This window comes from Poecilia mexicana, unplaced genomic scaffold (genome assembly GCF_051168715.1).
Source record: "Poecilia mexicana isolate PSO_F unplaced genomic scaffold, ASM5116871v1 scaffold_10, whole genome shotgun sequence".
Lineage (NCBI taxonomy): Eukaryota > Metazoa > Chordata > Actinopteri > Cyprinodontiformes > Poeciliidae > Poecilia > Poecilia mexicana.
In genome coordinates this window covers 7,012,829-7,030,603 of record NW_028263379.1, presented here as the reverse complement: position 1 = coordinate 7,030,603, position 17,775 = coordinate 7,012,829, and the positions used below count along the sequence as shown (strand labels likewise).

General features: G+C 38.1%; 1 protein-coding gene across 1 annotated transcript in view; it reads right to left on the bottom strand.

Annotated features, from left to right (window-relative positions):
• prom1a (prominin 1a) overlaps window positions 1-17,014 on the bottom strand; it is a 68,087-nt gene extending 51,073 nt beyond the window's left edge. The window contains exon 1 of the mRNA XM_015011039.2: window positions 15,628-17,014. Coding sequence (XP_014866525.2) covers window positions 15,628-15,856 — 229 coding nt within the window. The 5' untranslated portion in view covers window positions 15,857-17,014. The remainder of the gene's footprint in view (window positions 1-15,627) is intronic.
• Between the last annotated feature and the right edge of the window lie 761 nt (window positions 17,015-17,775).

Genomic DNA, 17,775 nt, shown 5'->3' with positions numbered 1-17,775 from the left:
AAAGATAAAACAGTCAAAAGCATTTGTTTAGACTTACAATATTTGGGTAGAGATAATGAAAATGAATTTGATCAAAATTATGAGGAAACTTATCATAATTACTAGTAATGCTCATATATTTGCTGGCACGCCGTTAGACTAAGAAACAAAAATCAGTCAAATCATATTGAAAGTTATAATTTCAGTACAGAAAAAAAACAGCTGCTGTCTAGTTTCTTCTTCCTTTTCCTGTAACAGTTAATGTTCCAGATAAAAGATAGCAAAGTTGTGTGTTTGGGTGTGTGTGAGAGAGAACAGAGAGCCTGTGGGGCTGAATGTTCGTGTCAACGCCGACTTCCCATGAGCCTGCCTGAAAAACAGCTCCGCGCAGGACAAACACTGTTACCACAGAGTCTGTATCTATGGAGAGACAATGTGACTTTACTTTTCAGTGGAAGACACACAATCAAAGTTACTGTAGAGAGATTTAATTTAAAGCTGCCAACACTGGCTTTAATGACTCAGTAACAATGTTCCCACCACAAGCATGAGAAGACTTACTTCTCTCTTAACAAACAATTACGCACTTATTTGTTCCACATAAAATAATTATGACATGCATTAAAGTTTGTAGTCGTAACAAAAAAATAATGTGAAAAGGTTGAAGGGATATAAACACTTTTACAAGGCACTGTACATGCTGCACATGAGTACTGTATGTACGGGAGAATTTTTCATGTAAACAGCTGAGTCTCTTGGCTAGATAAGCAGCTGGAGTCTCTCTTAATTTCATTCCCATCAGATGAAGCCATGTGTGAGAAACACACAGAACAAAGAAACAGATTCTTTACCCGTGTCTTAAATAAGTCCTGATGCCCAATTGCAGTTTTCACAATGCACTGGTTGAAATACGGTGCGATCAGCGTGTTAATAAAGTTAACGATCTCCCCTCATGTGAAAGTCACACTGATGAGGAGAAATGCTCGACAGGGTGTGTGTGAGAGCACTCAAGCAATCACAGGAAGATAAAAATAAATCTGGGATGCATGGCAGCAGGACAGACAGTAATAAAGCATGTTATACTGCACAGAGGCTCCGTGTAATCCTGACTGCTCACTTTAAGAAATGGCACCATAAATCAAATGTTCTGGGGCTAGAGTGAGTTTGTTTGGCTCTACTTTCTAAGTGTCCTTCTTTGCATGCATATCAAGGCAGCAGATTAGAGCCTGTTCTGTAATAAATATAAATATGTATTATAAAAAAGGGAGAAGGGGGACTGAAAAATCATTTTCACATTTGCGTTTTGTTTGGCTGCTCTTTCACCCCTGAGGCTGCAGGAAAGGAGCAGAGGTCTGTGTGGTGACCGGATTGGCTCTGCAGCCAGACCAAGTAAACAAAACCCAGATTATCATCAGCTAATGAAGGCTGAAGCCCTGCCACAGAGGTGACAGTGAAAGACAAGACTAGTGACCTGCACAGTGCGAAGAGTAACCAATCAGAGGAAACCTGGACACCCACTGGATGACAAACAGCATTAAAAAGGCTAAATTATATTTCAGCTGATGCTATTATCCAGATATATGGAGTATTCCAAACAAACTGACATAATTATGGTGTGGGTGTCTTCAGATTTTATGATTCACAACCAGGAAGTTAAGATTCAGAACAGCTATAGCATAATAGTACCATGGGAACAGAAGTAGAAAAAATGTTATTTTTTATGTAGATGCTTTTGCAGGAGGCAGCTGCTGCTTCACAGTGCAGCTGAGCTGCTTGGAAAATAATCAGAACAACACATGAGTTTGACCTCAGGCCACTGCATGACAGATCATTTAAAAATAGTCTATTATGATACAAACGTATTATGAGTTCTAATATGTTTGTGGTGAATTTTGGCTCCAGGGACAAATGTGTGAGAAATTTTGAAGGAAGTTAGAAGATTTCTTCAAAATTTTTAACTGCCTTCTCAGCATAAAAATATAGATTTTTCCAAAATCACCATGAATTTCTAGAAACTGCAGTGGAAAAACAAAATAGCCGGTAATGGCTGCCAGCAAAGATTTTGGTCAAAGACAAAAAAGAGAGAGAGAGATTATTTTTAAACCAAGTGTTGTATCTGTGTGGGCTGGATTTTAAAAGCTTCTTAGAATATAATATGCAGCACATGCCCAGTATTGCTTCCTGTCTGAGAAACCACAAAACAGTAGAGCCTCCTTAACCCTAACCCTAACCCTAACCCTTACTCTGTCAGGCCCATTTACATAAACCTCAATTGTTCTTCAAGACTGAGAGCAGATGGTTAATATCACTGAGGAAAACCTAATTTTGCTAAAATGTTTAACCAAGCTAATGTTCCACCTCAGGTCACTATGCGACAGATAACTTAGAAGTAGTCAATTATGATATGGAATATAATCTGGAGCACATATTACACTTATCACATACTAAATTACATTTTGATTTTCACTCCATTAACACTTTTGTTGAATGATTTCTTTTTATGAACTTACCATTATTTCTTGTTCAGATCCTACATCCAGGACTGATATAAGCCAGAACTTCCTGTTTCATGATGTCACTGATTGCATCACTGAGTACAAACCAATTGGAGGGTTTACTGTTTTAAGAATTATTTATTTTGTTCAATGTAACAATTTGAGCTTCCCTGTATGTATATTATATATTGGAAACCATTTTGTTGTGTAAGTGAGTTTGTAGATTAAATTAGTAATTGTATTTCTATTGTTTGGCTTAATCCATTCTTTAATGACAACTTCAGACGGATTATTGCGAGACAAGAATCAGTCATTTCTTTTCTTAAGAAAATTGGCAGAAAATTAAGATCTATATGAATAAAATCCACCAACAAGAAACTCAAAATGTCTGTTAATGATGTTTTCCTACCATCATCTTTGGTACATGTTTACTTTACAAAAGGGAAGCATCAAAATCTAAGGATCTTGAAAGGGATTGTAAACAGTGATTTAAAACTGTGCTGCCTACATATACACAAATATATGATGTCCTATATCAAGTAATGACACTTAACCACTTACATTTAACATTTCTAGAAATATCTTATTATTTTGTAAATAAGTTTCAAAATATTTGACAGTGCAATTCTGCTCTGATGCACAACTCCTAAGATTTCTGTATTTTGTTGTTGCTGTGCTCTTATTGGCATTATTTACGCACAGTGGGTCACAGTGGAGATTATATGTTTTGCTTGTCTCTAATGAAAATTAAATAGGAAAATATTTACATTAAAAATGTCTTAATCGACTGAATTTCATTCACAAGAACTTTTTCAGGGAAATGTAAACACTGGAGTGTACTTAGTGAGGTTCAAAGGAAAGAACAAAGCAGATATATTCATAGATGTAAATGTTACATGTTTTGGCATTTATTCACAGAATTCTGATCTTCACAGAATTTTAAGCTGTTCAGCTACAGATGAAGTAATTCAGCTTTTTCCCACTCAAGATAAAGCCAGACAACCTGGTTCCTTCAGGAAGGCAGAAGCCATGTAAGCATATTCATAGTCCAGTGGTCCACTAAGGATTAATCCTGCTTCCCACTGTTGAGTATTCCTGCAGCTTGTCAGTTTGAGATAAACTGGACTCTCCTAAAATCCTGTATGAGTTTTCACACAGCCAGCTTCCTGTGAGACATCCCTCTCAGTTAAACAGAAACTCTGTCGCTGAGTGAAGGCAACAAGGACCTCATGGACATGTCTGACAGGAAGCAGCAAGAGCAGACAGATGGACTCTTAAGAGTAAAGTCATCGTGTCTGGCGTTGGCAGGTTGACCTCTTATCAAAACACATCTGCAGCTAAAAATCACCATGTCCCTGAAGTTGATTCATAGCGGGCTCCACTGCTCTTATCAATGAAGCGGAACAAAGCAACAGAGAATGCATGACTTGACATCTATTTAGCAGGCCTGGGCCGCTTGCTTCGTCTCACCCTCGCCTCTCCTGCTTGGCTTCCCAAGCCTGACCCAAATATGACGTTCCCGAATGAACCGGAGCAGCACCCAGGAAAGTGACAGCTCTTTCCCCAGTAAACTCGTCCGATTTTTCTGTGTTTTTATTCCTTCTCCTTTCTGTGGCTTAGAAAAGCTCAGCTGATACATCCACAGTCATTCTGGAAGAAATGATCTTTTGATTAGCTTTGATTTTTCTTCTGTACTTTCAGTCAGTAAATGTTCTCATCAACTCTCGATAAAGTAGCAGTGAGCTTAAGCTGATGCTGACATTATTGTATTTCCTTAAAGTCTTCACTTTATCTTAATACTGAGGCTCGTTTCTTGCCTTACTTGGTCTGTTAATATGGTAAAAAAAAAAAAAAAGCTTTCCAAATAAGATCCATAACTCTTTCCTCATAATCTAAAAGCTGTAAGTTCACTCTATTGAGTTACCCTTTTCATATAAAAATCCTCAGACAGCTTTCTATGCAGAACTGCAGGTTTAAAGGCTTTACAGTTCAGGCCAGGTTACATTATGAGGACCTCATCTGATTTTTTTTTTCCTGTATTCAACCAGATAAAATCCCACTGAGATCTAGAACAAAGCGACAGGTCCCTGTTTTCAAAAGGACCTGGGCAGAAAACTACAACACATGACAACCTGGTTACACGAAAGTAAAACGGATGAAAACATGCCTTAAAACAAATTACAAAACAGTTCAAATATATTCTTGACTGAAATCAAAAGTGTGTAATTATTTGCAGATGTTGAAATCTGTTATGTGTTATAACCTGATAATGTGTGTGTAATTATGATTATTATGTAATGATACATATGACCCCTGAAGTAACAGAGTGTGTAGTTTGATGGTAGTCTGGATGCCCTTGAGAAGTCCCCAAACTCTGTACTGACAAGAGAGACACTCCAAAAACTGCATGTGGGTCACAACAGGGGGTCTAGGAGCCTGGATAACAGCTCATTATGTATTCTCTTTTGAAGGCAGAAAACATATCCAACTGGAGTTTCAAATTCAGGAATATTGTGAGGACTGAGTAATTGTCTACCTCTCTATTGCTGGAATTTAAATATGGTAAATGGACTGAACTTATATAGCAATTTTTGGTTAAGCCCAGGGGCACAGAAACATGTGGCAAGAGGAAGCTTTCACTGATTTTTGTTACACAATGGTGATGGAGGATGCAGTAATGATTATGTTCAGATATTGTGTTTACAAAAAGTAAGAAGAACTGAAAGTATATATCTGACCTGTTTTATTTAATCTCTTAATTTAATTATTTTTCAGTTCAGAGCCTGACAGGCAGTACGAAGAGAAAACCTCTCAGACTGCACAGGTGCAAAACACCTATGCAGTTTAAGTATAGCAAGATGTACTGTAAACTGATTTTGTGACCTAACTTTATCATCAATGATGTTCACCACCTTGAAAGTTTCATACTATGTTTATACTGGTCACACTTTTTCCCTAAATCTCCTGAAAGACAGACTGCTCTGCTCCAACAGGGAGTTGAGTTTTCCGGTTCTCCCAGTAAAGCAGAACTGACGTTTCTTTTAGAGGAATGTGAGTGGACAAATACAGCTGCCCCATCTGTGGTAAACTCACATCTTGCTCCTGAGGATGTTTGCATGTGAAGGTTGTTGCTGAAGTGACAGCGTGAGTAACTTTTTTCTCTCTCTTTGAAGTGACAGTGATTTTTTTGGCCATCAGATTTTCTTTACATTCTAGTCAACCATGTGGAAATGAAACATAAAAAAACAGCTCTCCTGATTCATGCATGTATATATTTGCTTTCAGTGTTTTTCCCCTTTACATCAGTTCAAAGAGCTGCAGCTGCAAGCAATGAATTAAAGTGCAGTACCGTCGTTCTTTTTGTTTTTCAAAATGGAGCTTGATCATTACCATGATTCTGATGCAGCAGCCGTGGCTTAAATGCAAGACAAACCTTTCTGATGAAAACATCAGTGTGTTTCCTCAATCAACAATATGAGATGCTTCAGACTTTATAATGACAAAAATGACTCAAAGATCAATTTTTGTCCAGCCAGGATTAAACAAACTTTGTCAAGAGAGCATGGAGGAAATACATGCACTTTCCTTAAGATTGTTTTTTTTTTCTCAGAATGAAATTCAAGTATGATTAATTTTGCAACATTTTTACAGAAGTATAGAAATTAATATACTAAATTAAAAAAAGTGATCAATGTGCACAAGTCTGATTTCCTCTTCCAGCTTTAGTCATAAATGGATGTGGACACTTCCTTGCTTAGTTATTTAAATATGAAAAGGTCACTTACACCACAACTAAATGGACGTGGCAAAGAAAAGAAGCACAATTTTACTGAATGTGACATTTTGATGTGACACATAGGCCATGTTTTGAGTCATTCAATCCTGCGTGGAAATGACCGGGACAGAGACGCAGATGGTGAGCGATATGTTGTCAGTTTGCTTGAACAGCTTCTGAAAGCCAAAAGTAGTGCATGACACAGTCATCATCTGTTACCAGAATGAAACTGAATGATCACTTAATGCCTTTTCTCTTATTGGTGTCAAATTTTCACCTCATCACCACAAAATTAATTTTTGTGCACAACCTTTGGACATGACTGCAATTACTCTAAACTCCAGAATTTCAATATGTTTTGTAAGATAACTGGTAAAATCACACAATAAGACAAAAAAAAACCCCTCAGTTTCACCTCATGGCCCTACATTTACATGTTGTATACATTGGGATCAACAGTTTCCCAATCATTCTGTCTTTCAAAGGAAGGGCAAAGTGGAAGAGGTGGGAAACACAAAGATTCTGTGCAAATACGCTGACAAATGCACCTGTTTTCTTTGTCAGATTTCTTTGGTTTCATAGAAAACTGTGTAATGTTTATATTTAGCATATTATTTGTACATCATAAAATGGCATGTTTATTAATAAAATACTAAAACAGTTGCTAATATGTGCTTCCTGGTGTATTCTGATGGATATTAATGTTTTGACAGTCATGGCCCACAAAAGCAGTGCACACTGTGAATCTCTCCACCCAGCCGTTGTTTTTACCCACTTAATCAGTGAAGGTTTGTCGGTGCAGCTGGCTCTCATTTCCAACAGTCCTGAGCAGCAGGGTTAACCCTGGACAGGTCACCCAACTATCACTGGACAGCACAGAGACGTACAATACAGACAACCATGAACTGACACACTTATACACCTAAGGATAACTTAATGTAACCAGTGAAACTAAAATGTGTATTTCAATTTTGGAAAAATTGAGATACAGCAGAGGCAACAGTTTACCTGTTCAACCTGCACCTGATTGGCCATTATGAAATATTGCTGATGGTGTAAGTTACTTGTTATTGACTGTAGAAAATGTTGGTATGAATATTATTTGTGTTTTTGTTGATTTGCTATTGTGTGTTATTATTCCATATATCATTCAGTCTTAAGTATTTTGGGATGTGGTATGAGTTTTTGTATGTATCTGAAAACATAAGTATGAAAACACTTTAAATGCATTGTTACATTTATCAGCAGACACGTTTAATACAATGCAAGACAGGGAAAAAAAACCCGTTTTTTTATTTACCCTATAAAAGCCTTTTAATAATATACTTTATGTATAAATAAAGAAAGGCAAACAGTCCAGAGAGTCTGCAGATCAGCTATTCACCTGTCAAAGCCTACTTAGCTCTGTGCTGTGGTGACGCGTTGCCTCTGGCTTTATGTTGGAGGCAAGTAAGAAAATGTGTCCTTAAGCTTCACTCTGCCGAGGGCGATCACTGTCAGTACAACGACATGTCACCATGTGACAGCTGGAAACCGCAGCACTGGAACCATTTACATCACTTTCTGCATGCAGATGCTGCTACAGTGTAACTGGACTAAGGATAATGTACAAATGTACAGTCAGTTCATCAAAAGCCTGCCCTTTCCTATTTTACAAATGCAAAATACATTTAATATCATTCAGGGTGAATGGATTAAATTTCAAATGATCCAGTAAAAGCCCTGCATTTAACCTGAACATAGACCTTTAGCTGACCAGCTGTTGGTCAACAAACTCAAGTTACAACAGCCGTAAAGAAACCTCCACCACTCTGAAATCCTTTATGCCGCAGCATTTTTGATACCTGAGAAAAAGAAAAGTTGACAAAGTGACAGGTGATTTGTTCAGGCTGTGGGAATATGACTGTGTGTTATCTGATAATAATGCTAAGGTTGGCATCTCCTTCTGAGTTTTTGACTGGTGCTAAGCTAATGAGGTATTTTACAATTCCAAACTGTTTCAACTGTATTTGATCAACTCTGGTTGGAAATGTAAAATAGCTAGACTATGCTCAGGCTTTTATGTAAAATTCAGTTTTTATATTTGATAAGATCTGCTTTTATAATATTTTTCTTTGTGTGGTTGTTCATTGTATCATTTTAATTTGAACTTCATCAGACTCCAATATGAACAGTCAGTAAAACCAGAAGTGACCTGCACATACAGAATGCTGTTTAGAGAAGTAAACATGGATGATGCACATGCCAGCTGGAGTCTATCAGTTTTGAAATTCATACAATTATGACTGATTATGGATTTAGAAGCTGATCTAGCAACAATTTTAATAACTACTGAATTGAAGTGACTGAAGAATATTGTAAGGAAGTCTTGTTACTCAAGCTCCAAGGCTCCTCATTCCTATCTTGCCACAAACAAACCAACAGAAGCGCTGAGTCGTGTTCAGACACACAGCATTGTCTGATAAATCCAGCTTCTCTAATTTCAGCGTGTTGGTGCAGCGCTGCCGCACATGACTCCAGAAAAAACACAGGACTGAAGCTGTGACAAGATGCACAGCGACAGAAAGACAACTTGCACTGGCACAGATTTTCATTGAAGCTGAAGGTTTTTATCTGCCAAAGAATTTTTACTTCTCTTTAAAAAATTGGCAGTTCGGTTTTGTGGTTCCTGGTCGGTTGTGGAAAAACTTTAAGCACATATTTAAGATTTTCAGAAAGAGTTGTGGTTTGTGGTTCAACTAGCTTAAAGTCATGATTAACGTCTCGGAACTGTAACGTCTTCCTTCACACAAACAGTTGTATTTTCTCTATTTGTGCCTTTGTAGGTTTGTTTGCAGTCGTATTAATCGCTAAAAATGCATCAATTATTCAATCAATTTCAAGACTTTGGGGAATATCTGTCAAAATGTCAAATAGTAATTTACATTACAATAATAATGGTATATTGGAACAGCAGAGCTTCTTTTCATTAGACACACAGGATATAAATGTGACGTGTTGAGATATCGACGCCATCTGAATTGTAAATTTAGGCCTCTGTGGGGGATCTTCAAAGGCCCCAGATGTTCCTGCTGCTCAGAAAATCTCTAATTAGAAACATTTTCACCAGAAGGCAGAGAAATATTACAATAATGTCTCACGACTCACTTTTGTTCTGAATTTGGCCCTCTCCAACAGAGATGCTTCATTGTGTCACCATCTTACACGCTGTATTCTACTTTGCTCAAGGACACTTCAGCCCAGCAGATGTTTGCTGTCCAGAGGCTCGAGCTGCAACCTTCCAGTTGGAGGACACTCTCGGTTATCACTGTTGCAGTATGCTGCTGTCTGACACTGCCCACAGCATCGCCCGGCCACCGCTGTGTACCGTGGACTACCTGTGGGCGCATGCAGATTACTCTCTGGCTTAGGCGTTTATTCTGCTTTTTTCCAGTGAAGATAAACCTTAAAGAGAGGGCAGGCTCGGATGGATTCAAGGTCAGCACCCTGCAACCAAAAAAAGAAGAAAAAAACACACAACCTTATCTGCTTTTCTCAAATTTTTTAGGAAATTTTAGCTTTAAAATATAGCGTTTATGTTATTTATAATAAAGATGGTGAAGCATGTAATTGTCTTGAAATGTTTATTTTTCCCTACAAAAAAGCTAAAATGTTGCGAATGCAGCTTAATCCAGAACTACTCATTATTATTATGCTTCTAATTTGACTCTTATGTAATTTAATCCACAACAATCATATTAATCAGCTTTTGTCAGCAATAATCAGAAATAATCACACTATGTTTTAAATTTGTTAAGCAACACAAATAATGTGACTGGTAAGGAGCCAAGACAGATGGAGCACAGGAATTCTGGATGAAAATCATGAATAATAAGGAAACTGCGATGTAGCTTATCACCATTGTCTGCATCTGAAACTCAAAATCAGAGGAGATTCAGGCTCCTGTTATTCTAAAGAACCTGATGTTCTGCCTTACAGACAGGTACAACAGTCCTGTTTTCAGGCACTGTGGAAAAATGTCTCTACTGCTATTTTCTTCCTGTGTTTTTTTTACAAAGAACACAAAGTACTAGAGCAGAAAAAACATCTCCATTATTTTTTTTACTCATTATTATCAATCTGAAGCAGCTCATTTACTATTTGGCATGTCTGTCTGTTTATGTGCCTGAATGTAATTCATAATTTTGTAGAAATCAACAACAACCACCTGTTCCAGGAACAGAGCTGTATGCTAACGAAGACATAAGAATTTACTTTTTAAAGAGTTGAACTGAAGGTACCCAACTGACATTCACTTATGGTATAATTTTGAGGTAATTTATGGTATTAATATTTTTTTTTTTTGGCAAAATTCTTACTGAATATTTATTCATTTTTCTTATGAAAAGCTTCTTATTCACAGCCACTTATGTAATTGTTGAAACATCTCAACACTTTTCTGCAGTGCTGAAGTACACAGGAGGGAGAGAAACAGGATCACACTGGGTCAAACACTATCTCCATAATGGTCAAATTAAAGTTGCTTCAGTGTAAACAATGATAGATGATTGGCCCTTGGACTGTTATTCTAACCCATTTCCTTTGAAGGTGGATAGTTTAGAATTTGACACAATTGGGTATTAAATTTAAATATGATACAAAACATTCTTTTCCATCTTTAAAAATGGAAAAGTATGGAGTATGCATACATCTGGGAGTGAATAAGTTTGACTCTGTGGAAAGCTTGTAGAGCCAGTTGTGATTTAAGGAACTCATTAAAATCTTTTGTTTAATCATTCCTCCATGAAGAAACAATGATTTCATTGTTCTGTCAAAAGCTTAGAATTAATATGGTATTTAAGGTCCATGATAATTGGATTGAAACTTCTCATCAGTATTGTAAAACTCATGAAACCGTTTTTGAAAAGATGATATGCCTGGATTCTCCACTACAGACTGATGGTTGCATATTCATCATGAGGGAATTTCCAGCACAACTGAGATTTATTACTTATATTATGAATTTTGTCCTTTATTAGTGTCTCTTAACATATAAAAGAAAAAATAAAATCCCAGCTATTTTTCATTCCTAGTAATGCATCTCATAAAGTCCTTTATTTTTATCTTTGTTCCTGCTTAGAAATCATTTCAAGTGTTTTAGTTTCTTGAATCTTTTCTGTGTTGTCCTCTGAACATCAAACCTTTTGAAATGAGAGTTAAACAGCAAACTTGTTGTGACACCTGGCTGAATAAATTTACCCAAAAGCACTGCTCTGATGACAGACACCCTGGAGACTGTAACTTTCTTTGAATTAGCGCCAGATATTCCCCTCATTCTCCTGTGGTTTGAATTCTATGTAAACCTGATTTAGCGACGAGAGGGAACAGAGACACTAATGAGAACACGCTTCAACAGGGACCTGCAGCCTGGTGGTGACTGGAGTGTCTCCCACAGGGATGAGATGATAAAGACGGAGCTTAATGCACCTCTGTTGTCAAGTGGAGGCTGACTTACAGAAAGATTAACTTTAAGACATGAGAAACTGAATTAAAGAAACCAAAATCACATGAAATGCAACGTCTATATTAATTATTTCTACCATCAAGACTATTTATGGGGGAAACTTCTTTAACCACAGTATGTTGCAGTTTTTTTATGTATTTCATGTCACAACCTGAAATTTGTCTTTTCCGATAATACAGCAACATAAAACTGAACATCACTTGTATTTGATAAATTATTTTAAAAGGCTTATTTACATAAAAATCTAAAACGGGTGAAGTAATGAGCCAAATTTACTATTATGCATGCATGCTACAGGTGGTTCCAGCTCACCATCACAACCTTTCAGGTTGGTACCTCCTGCTAACTCAGACCAAAAATTAAGACAAAATTACTATTAACTGTACAGCAAAGAGAAAAACAGCCTTCAGAGGCTATTTACGCTTTTTACTCCTTTAGGGATCCAAAGTAAATACTTTCCTATGTAGAAGGTGACAATACTAAAATCTTGCTGTAGTTTGGGATAAAGGAGATCATACAAACTTTTCAGTTTGGTAAGTTTCCAGGTTTAAGTACAAAGTCAAAGCTAAACCCCAAAAGTACTCTGAAAAAGTAAAGTTCTTTTTAGTCCTACTTACTAATAACGATTTTGGAAAAAACAGTTGGAAAGATTTCAACTTAGAGATGTGTAATAATCCACAAGGTCGGATGTTGGGAGCATGAATACATAAATCATGTGGGCATGAGTTGGACACATGCTAACCACAGTAACTGATCTACTTTGAGCTCTTTACAGAAACTCTTGTCATTATGTCAGTTCATAAAAGAAGTTTCCCACTGATCTCTGGAACCAAAGCAGTTGTCCCACGATGACTTGGCTTTCTGTGCTGCACAAGAAGTGTGTTACACACACATTATCTGGAAACAAGCATCTGAACCCAAACGCTAGCCTGTTTTTTGAGGAAGTGAGGGACATCAGCAGCTGCTGTGCACGAGCAAACCGTAGAAGAAGACTAAACAATAAGCCGTATTTAATACACAGCACCGTTCCTTTGTGTGACGTGGGTGTCCAGGGTGGGAATTTGTTGCTTCTCTGGTATTATCACCTCCTACGAGTTTGCAGACAGTTTAATAAAACAGTTACTCAACTAAACAATACGTGCTGCAATTACTGAGAATGTGCTGATGCTACTAAACATGACAGAACTCAACATTGGCTTAACTGGGAACAAACTTAATCAAACAGCTAAATTGAACTACTGAATTTGATCAGCTAGTGACATGAACCAGAGCTGTTTAGTCCGTTTCAAGCAAACTCTGGATCGTTTCTTCTCTTGGGTTTGTTTTGATGTAAACACAAGCAATCAAACTAGAGTGCAGACCAGTAATAATTTTGTAAAGAACAAAAACATAAGGAATTTTAATACATCTCAATCATTTGTTATACTGCTCAGATAATTACACCTGTAATCGTGCCCAGAAACACACAATGGCATGATTAAATCCTGTTTTTCTACAAGCTGAGAACACACTTAGATTTAGTTTACCCACACTGGACAAATCTGACCAATACACACACTGGTTTAGTTACAAGTTACCAAACTCATCAACTGATTCAGAACAAAGTAAACAAACTGAAGTGTGAAATCGTCCTTCCAGTTGGAAGGTTGGACATTTACTGTTGGTGAGGTGATGAAAATTTGAAATCAGAGACAGAGCAGTTAAAGAAGTCGTTAAAATGGAAACTGTATTTTCTATTAATAGCATACATAGCGAGAAATGTCTGTAGATCATTTCGGCTGTGAGATTCTCAGCAGATGTCATGAGGGATGAACAGAGCAAAGCTGCTTAGATTTATCTGTTTGAGTTTTCATACAGTGTTATGCACTGTGCTAGTTTTGGAAATTGTGGTAGCTGTTTAAAAAATCTCATCTATGACTAGTCACAGACAGCTGAACCATAATAATGTCAAAGAGTTAAAATGGTGACTGGGATAATTTTGGTTATATTATTTCAGTCTTGTTTTACTGGGAATGTTCTCTAACTCATACCTATAGTGTTGCTGAAGCTGCTAAAGTTACTGATTATGGCAGAAGTCTGGAGAAAATATGTGGACGACTGCTTTTATGTATTCTTAATTTAAAGGAGAAACTGGAGCTAAAGTTGGTATAAACAGGTCAGAGTTGTTCAAAAAACTATTCTCAGAAATTTACCAAAATGTCAGTTTAAATTGTTAAAGAACAATTTTTAAAGATTGTTTAAAGAAGTCACAAGAAAACCTTTTTTCATAACTGCAAATGAGTTTTCTTTTGACTTTACATATTTCACAAATCAAATTGGGGAGACAGCAAAGAAGTGGAAGAAGAGACCTACATAAATCTTCATGTAAAACACTTTGTTGACATCCAACTTTGTCCTGCTGTTGTATCAACTTTCCAGACCAGATAGTCAGGGTTTCTTGCTCTAATCTGCTCTGCATCCTCAGAACCAGAACCAAACATGGAGACACAGCATTCAGATTTTATACTCCCCCAAACCAAAACAAACTTCCAGAAAACTGCAAAAATGCTGAAACACTGAGTTCCTAAAAACCCACCTGTTAAGATTTTCTTTTGAACCATAATAAATTGAACATTGAACACCATTTGATGTGTGTTGATGATTCTGATGACGACATTTGACAAAATATAATGTTTAGTGCTTGTTTCATAACTGATGTCTGTATGATGTTTTTATGATGTAAAATATTTTGATCTGCCTTGTTGCTGAAACATGCTATGCAAATAAACGACTTTGTGCTGGTCTGTTACATAAAATCACGATAAATCACACAGCAGTTTGTGGTTAGAACATAATATAGATGTAAAAGTTCAATGTTAATTAATACAGCTGAATGTTATCATTAAAAATAATCCAAACATCAGAATAATGGAGATTTCTCAGATGAGGTGGGGTTTTTTCTCCTTTTTTCACGTTCATATGGTAACACTTGATGTTTAATTTAATCAACTTCACCATGACAACCTTCTGTGAATTACAAAGGTAGAGCCATGAATGACTAAAACTTCAATGATCACAGGTCTGGCTCCTGCTGCGGATTTGGCCAGCTGCCCCCTGAAAGCTGGTGGCAAACTGGAAACTAAGGGGCCAACAACATATGGCGCAGAGGCTTATGGGATTACTCATTTAACAAGGTGACTTGGAGAGCTACTAATCTTCAAAATGTTCTAAAGGAGTATGGAGTCTGTGTGGGGCGCAGGGGAGCTGCCTCTTTTCAGGATCCCATACCCAATTAAACACAAACCTCCTTTAAGTCGTCTCTGAAATGCAGAGGTTGGCGCAGTGGAGCTTTCTGGGTGCAGCTCCAACTAAATTCTTTACACACATGTAAAAATGCCAAGCAGACCGACCGCAGAGCATCTGATCCTGACAACATGTAGGTGCGCTAATTGTAATCATCTTGACACAAAGTGCGCCGCAGGCATAAACACCACCTCCAAAGTGCGCTGCTGTGCGCACAGAACGAGACGCGCGCCGCCTAGATGGACGTCACGCGCACACACACACACACACACACCAGCTGCAGATCAGAAAGTGCACTTATGTTGACGCAAATCGGTAATTAAAACAGCACTAAGGGTAGAAATCTGTTTTATTAAACATTTGGAGTTTTGGCGCTGGAAAATGATGCAAATGGTTGAGCTTTCCAGAAATGTAAGAGGTTTGATTATCTTTCATATTTTGTTGCTAATTCAACTATCACAATAAAAGAAGTCGCCACAAGTTCACATAGCGCTTTGGGTTACTTTAAATGTTAAAGTTCTGCCAGTTGAAGCTGATTTTCTGGCAGCCCAAGGGGTTAAAATGCTCACTGAGACCGGACGACGGTGGCTTACCGTGGGGGAAAGCGTTGGGTTGCACCGCATGCAGGAAAGCGTGCACCAAGTGGAAGAGGATCCCTATGGGTCCGGGTTCGTAATGGGCCAGTGTCTCGTAAACTCCCGCAGGCACATAACCAAAATTCAACTTTCCCGGAGGTGGTAATCTCCGCGGCTCTGTCTCCTGCTGGAGTTCACCGGACGCCCACAGCACCGACAGTAGCAGTAGTGTCCCGGACTTCCACATCGTGTCCAAGCCAAACCCCGATCTACCCTCAAACTGGTTCTAGATACTAAACTGGACGGTGGCGTTTCTTAAAAAGCCACAGGAATTGATTCGAGATCAATCTTAAAGCGCTCCAGTGGATGGACCGCAGCTCTTCAAGTACTGCTGCCCACGGAGCGACTCGTTCTAAGCATCCTACCCCGCGGTCCGGGGGGTCCCTGTCGGATGCACACCGGCTGATCGTCCCTCTACCGTGTCCGGTAGTGGATGCGCTCAGCCCCTAAGAGATGTGCGCGCCTGTCGCTTCGACTCCGGCATCTGCGCGTAAAGAGATGCGCTGCGTCACGGGAGCGGGCGGGGTCGTGCGCAGCCATCCAGACAGTGCAGAGGATAATCCAGAGAGAAGCGCTCCTCCTGCCGGGAAAAGGAGGCTGGATGAAGGGAGTGCTAGTACCAACAAGATGTAATTAAATCTACCTTTAAGTCACTTTCCATCTAATTTATTTACCAACGCTTATAACTACAGATTACTGTCAGAGCCGGCCCAAGGCATCAGCAAACTGACCAGCTGCCTGAGTCCACCTACGACAGGGGGGCCCAGACAGTACTGCACTTGTCATTGGCGCTGTATTGAATCTCAGTGTTGATCGTAATATCCCGCCTATCCGCGGTTCAGAAGTCAGGGACTCAACTATTCATGGATTTTTCTATGAAACATAACTCCAATTTTTATTTTATTTTATTTTTTGTGTGGTAAATCTGTTTATTCATAGCTATTTTTCAATAGAGCGTTTTTAAAATATTCAAAAGAACATCTATTTTAGAAAGATGTAATACATTGGCACAATGCTATGTGTTTGGAAAGCCGTATTGTGCTGATTGGCTAAAGCAGAGGTAAAGAAGGCTGTAGATTCTGAGGTAGTGCTAAGATGGTTTCCACTGTGCATTTTAATGAAAAATGCAGGTATATTTCATGTGTGAACAATTAAAACAAGAAGTTATAAGTGTTTTTAAAGAGGGTTTTAGCTGTTTGTGGATAACTATGTGGGAGACAGAGACAGCAGGAAACAGAGACAGCAGGATCTTTAAAAAATTGTTAAATTTTACAATCATTTATGACCAAAATGATTCAGATGTTTTAGGACTGAAGACCCCACCTAATTATACCTCTCAGTTACAAATTTCCAACCATTGAAGAGGAACTTATGCCGTATTTTATTAGAATAATCTTTTATTTTATTAATTTAATACATTTTGACTTCCTGTTGTGATGTTTATGTGTTAAGGACACTTCCAGATTGACATTTTTGTTTCCAATAACGGGTTTTGACTTCTTTCATCTTGACTGCATTGTGTGCACGTCAATTATACCAGGTCCTCAACTTTTCTTTTCCTCCTAACAGATGCTACTGTAGCCATGGTGATACCTGGCTTACTGGTATGATTGCTGATGCTATGTTTAGGTGGACTTTTCTCAGTACAATAAGAGCTTTGTTCTGACTGTGGAGAACATCAGGCCTCAACCCTGGCTTAAAAATGTCTGTTAGTCGACTGTGATCATATTTCTTTACACATAACAAAAGCTTATTAAACCTGCAGAATGGTCTCACTGCTAAAAGATATGTCTTAGACCCTGTGTTGGAACAGATGACTTAACTTGGATTTAAGTCACAGATACTGTCTGGTTTGACTAAAAATGCCTCTAATTAACAATATTTTAACATCTTTCCTGATTATTTTGACTTCCTTTTTAAAGTTCTTTTTCTACCCATTCAGACCACTGCTGGAATTTATCTAAATAACCTACGACTACACCTGTCGCCCTACTGGAAGCTGCAACAGGGCTGCATCTTGCCTCAGCTCTCGGCAGTGTAAGGAGATTATCCCTCTAAGAATGTCTGGTCCAGATTTACTCTGCCTGACCTCCGCTTCCAAACAGA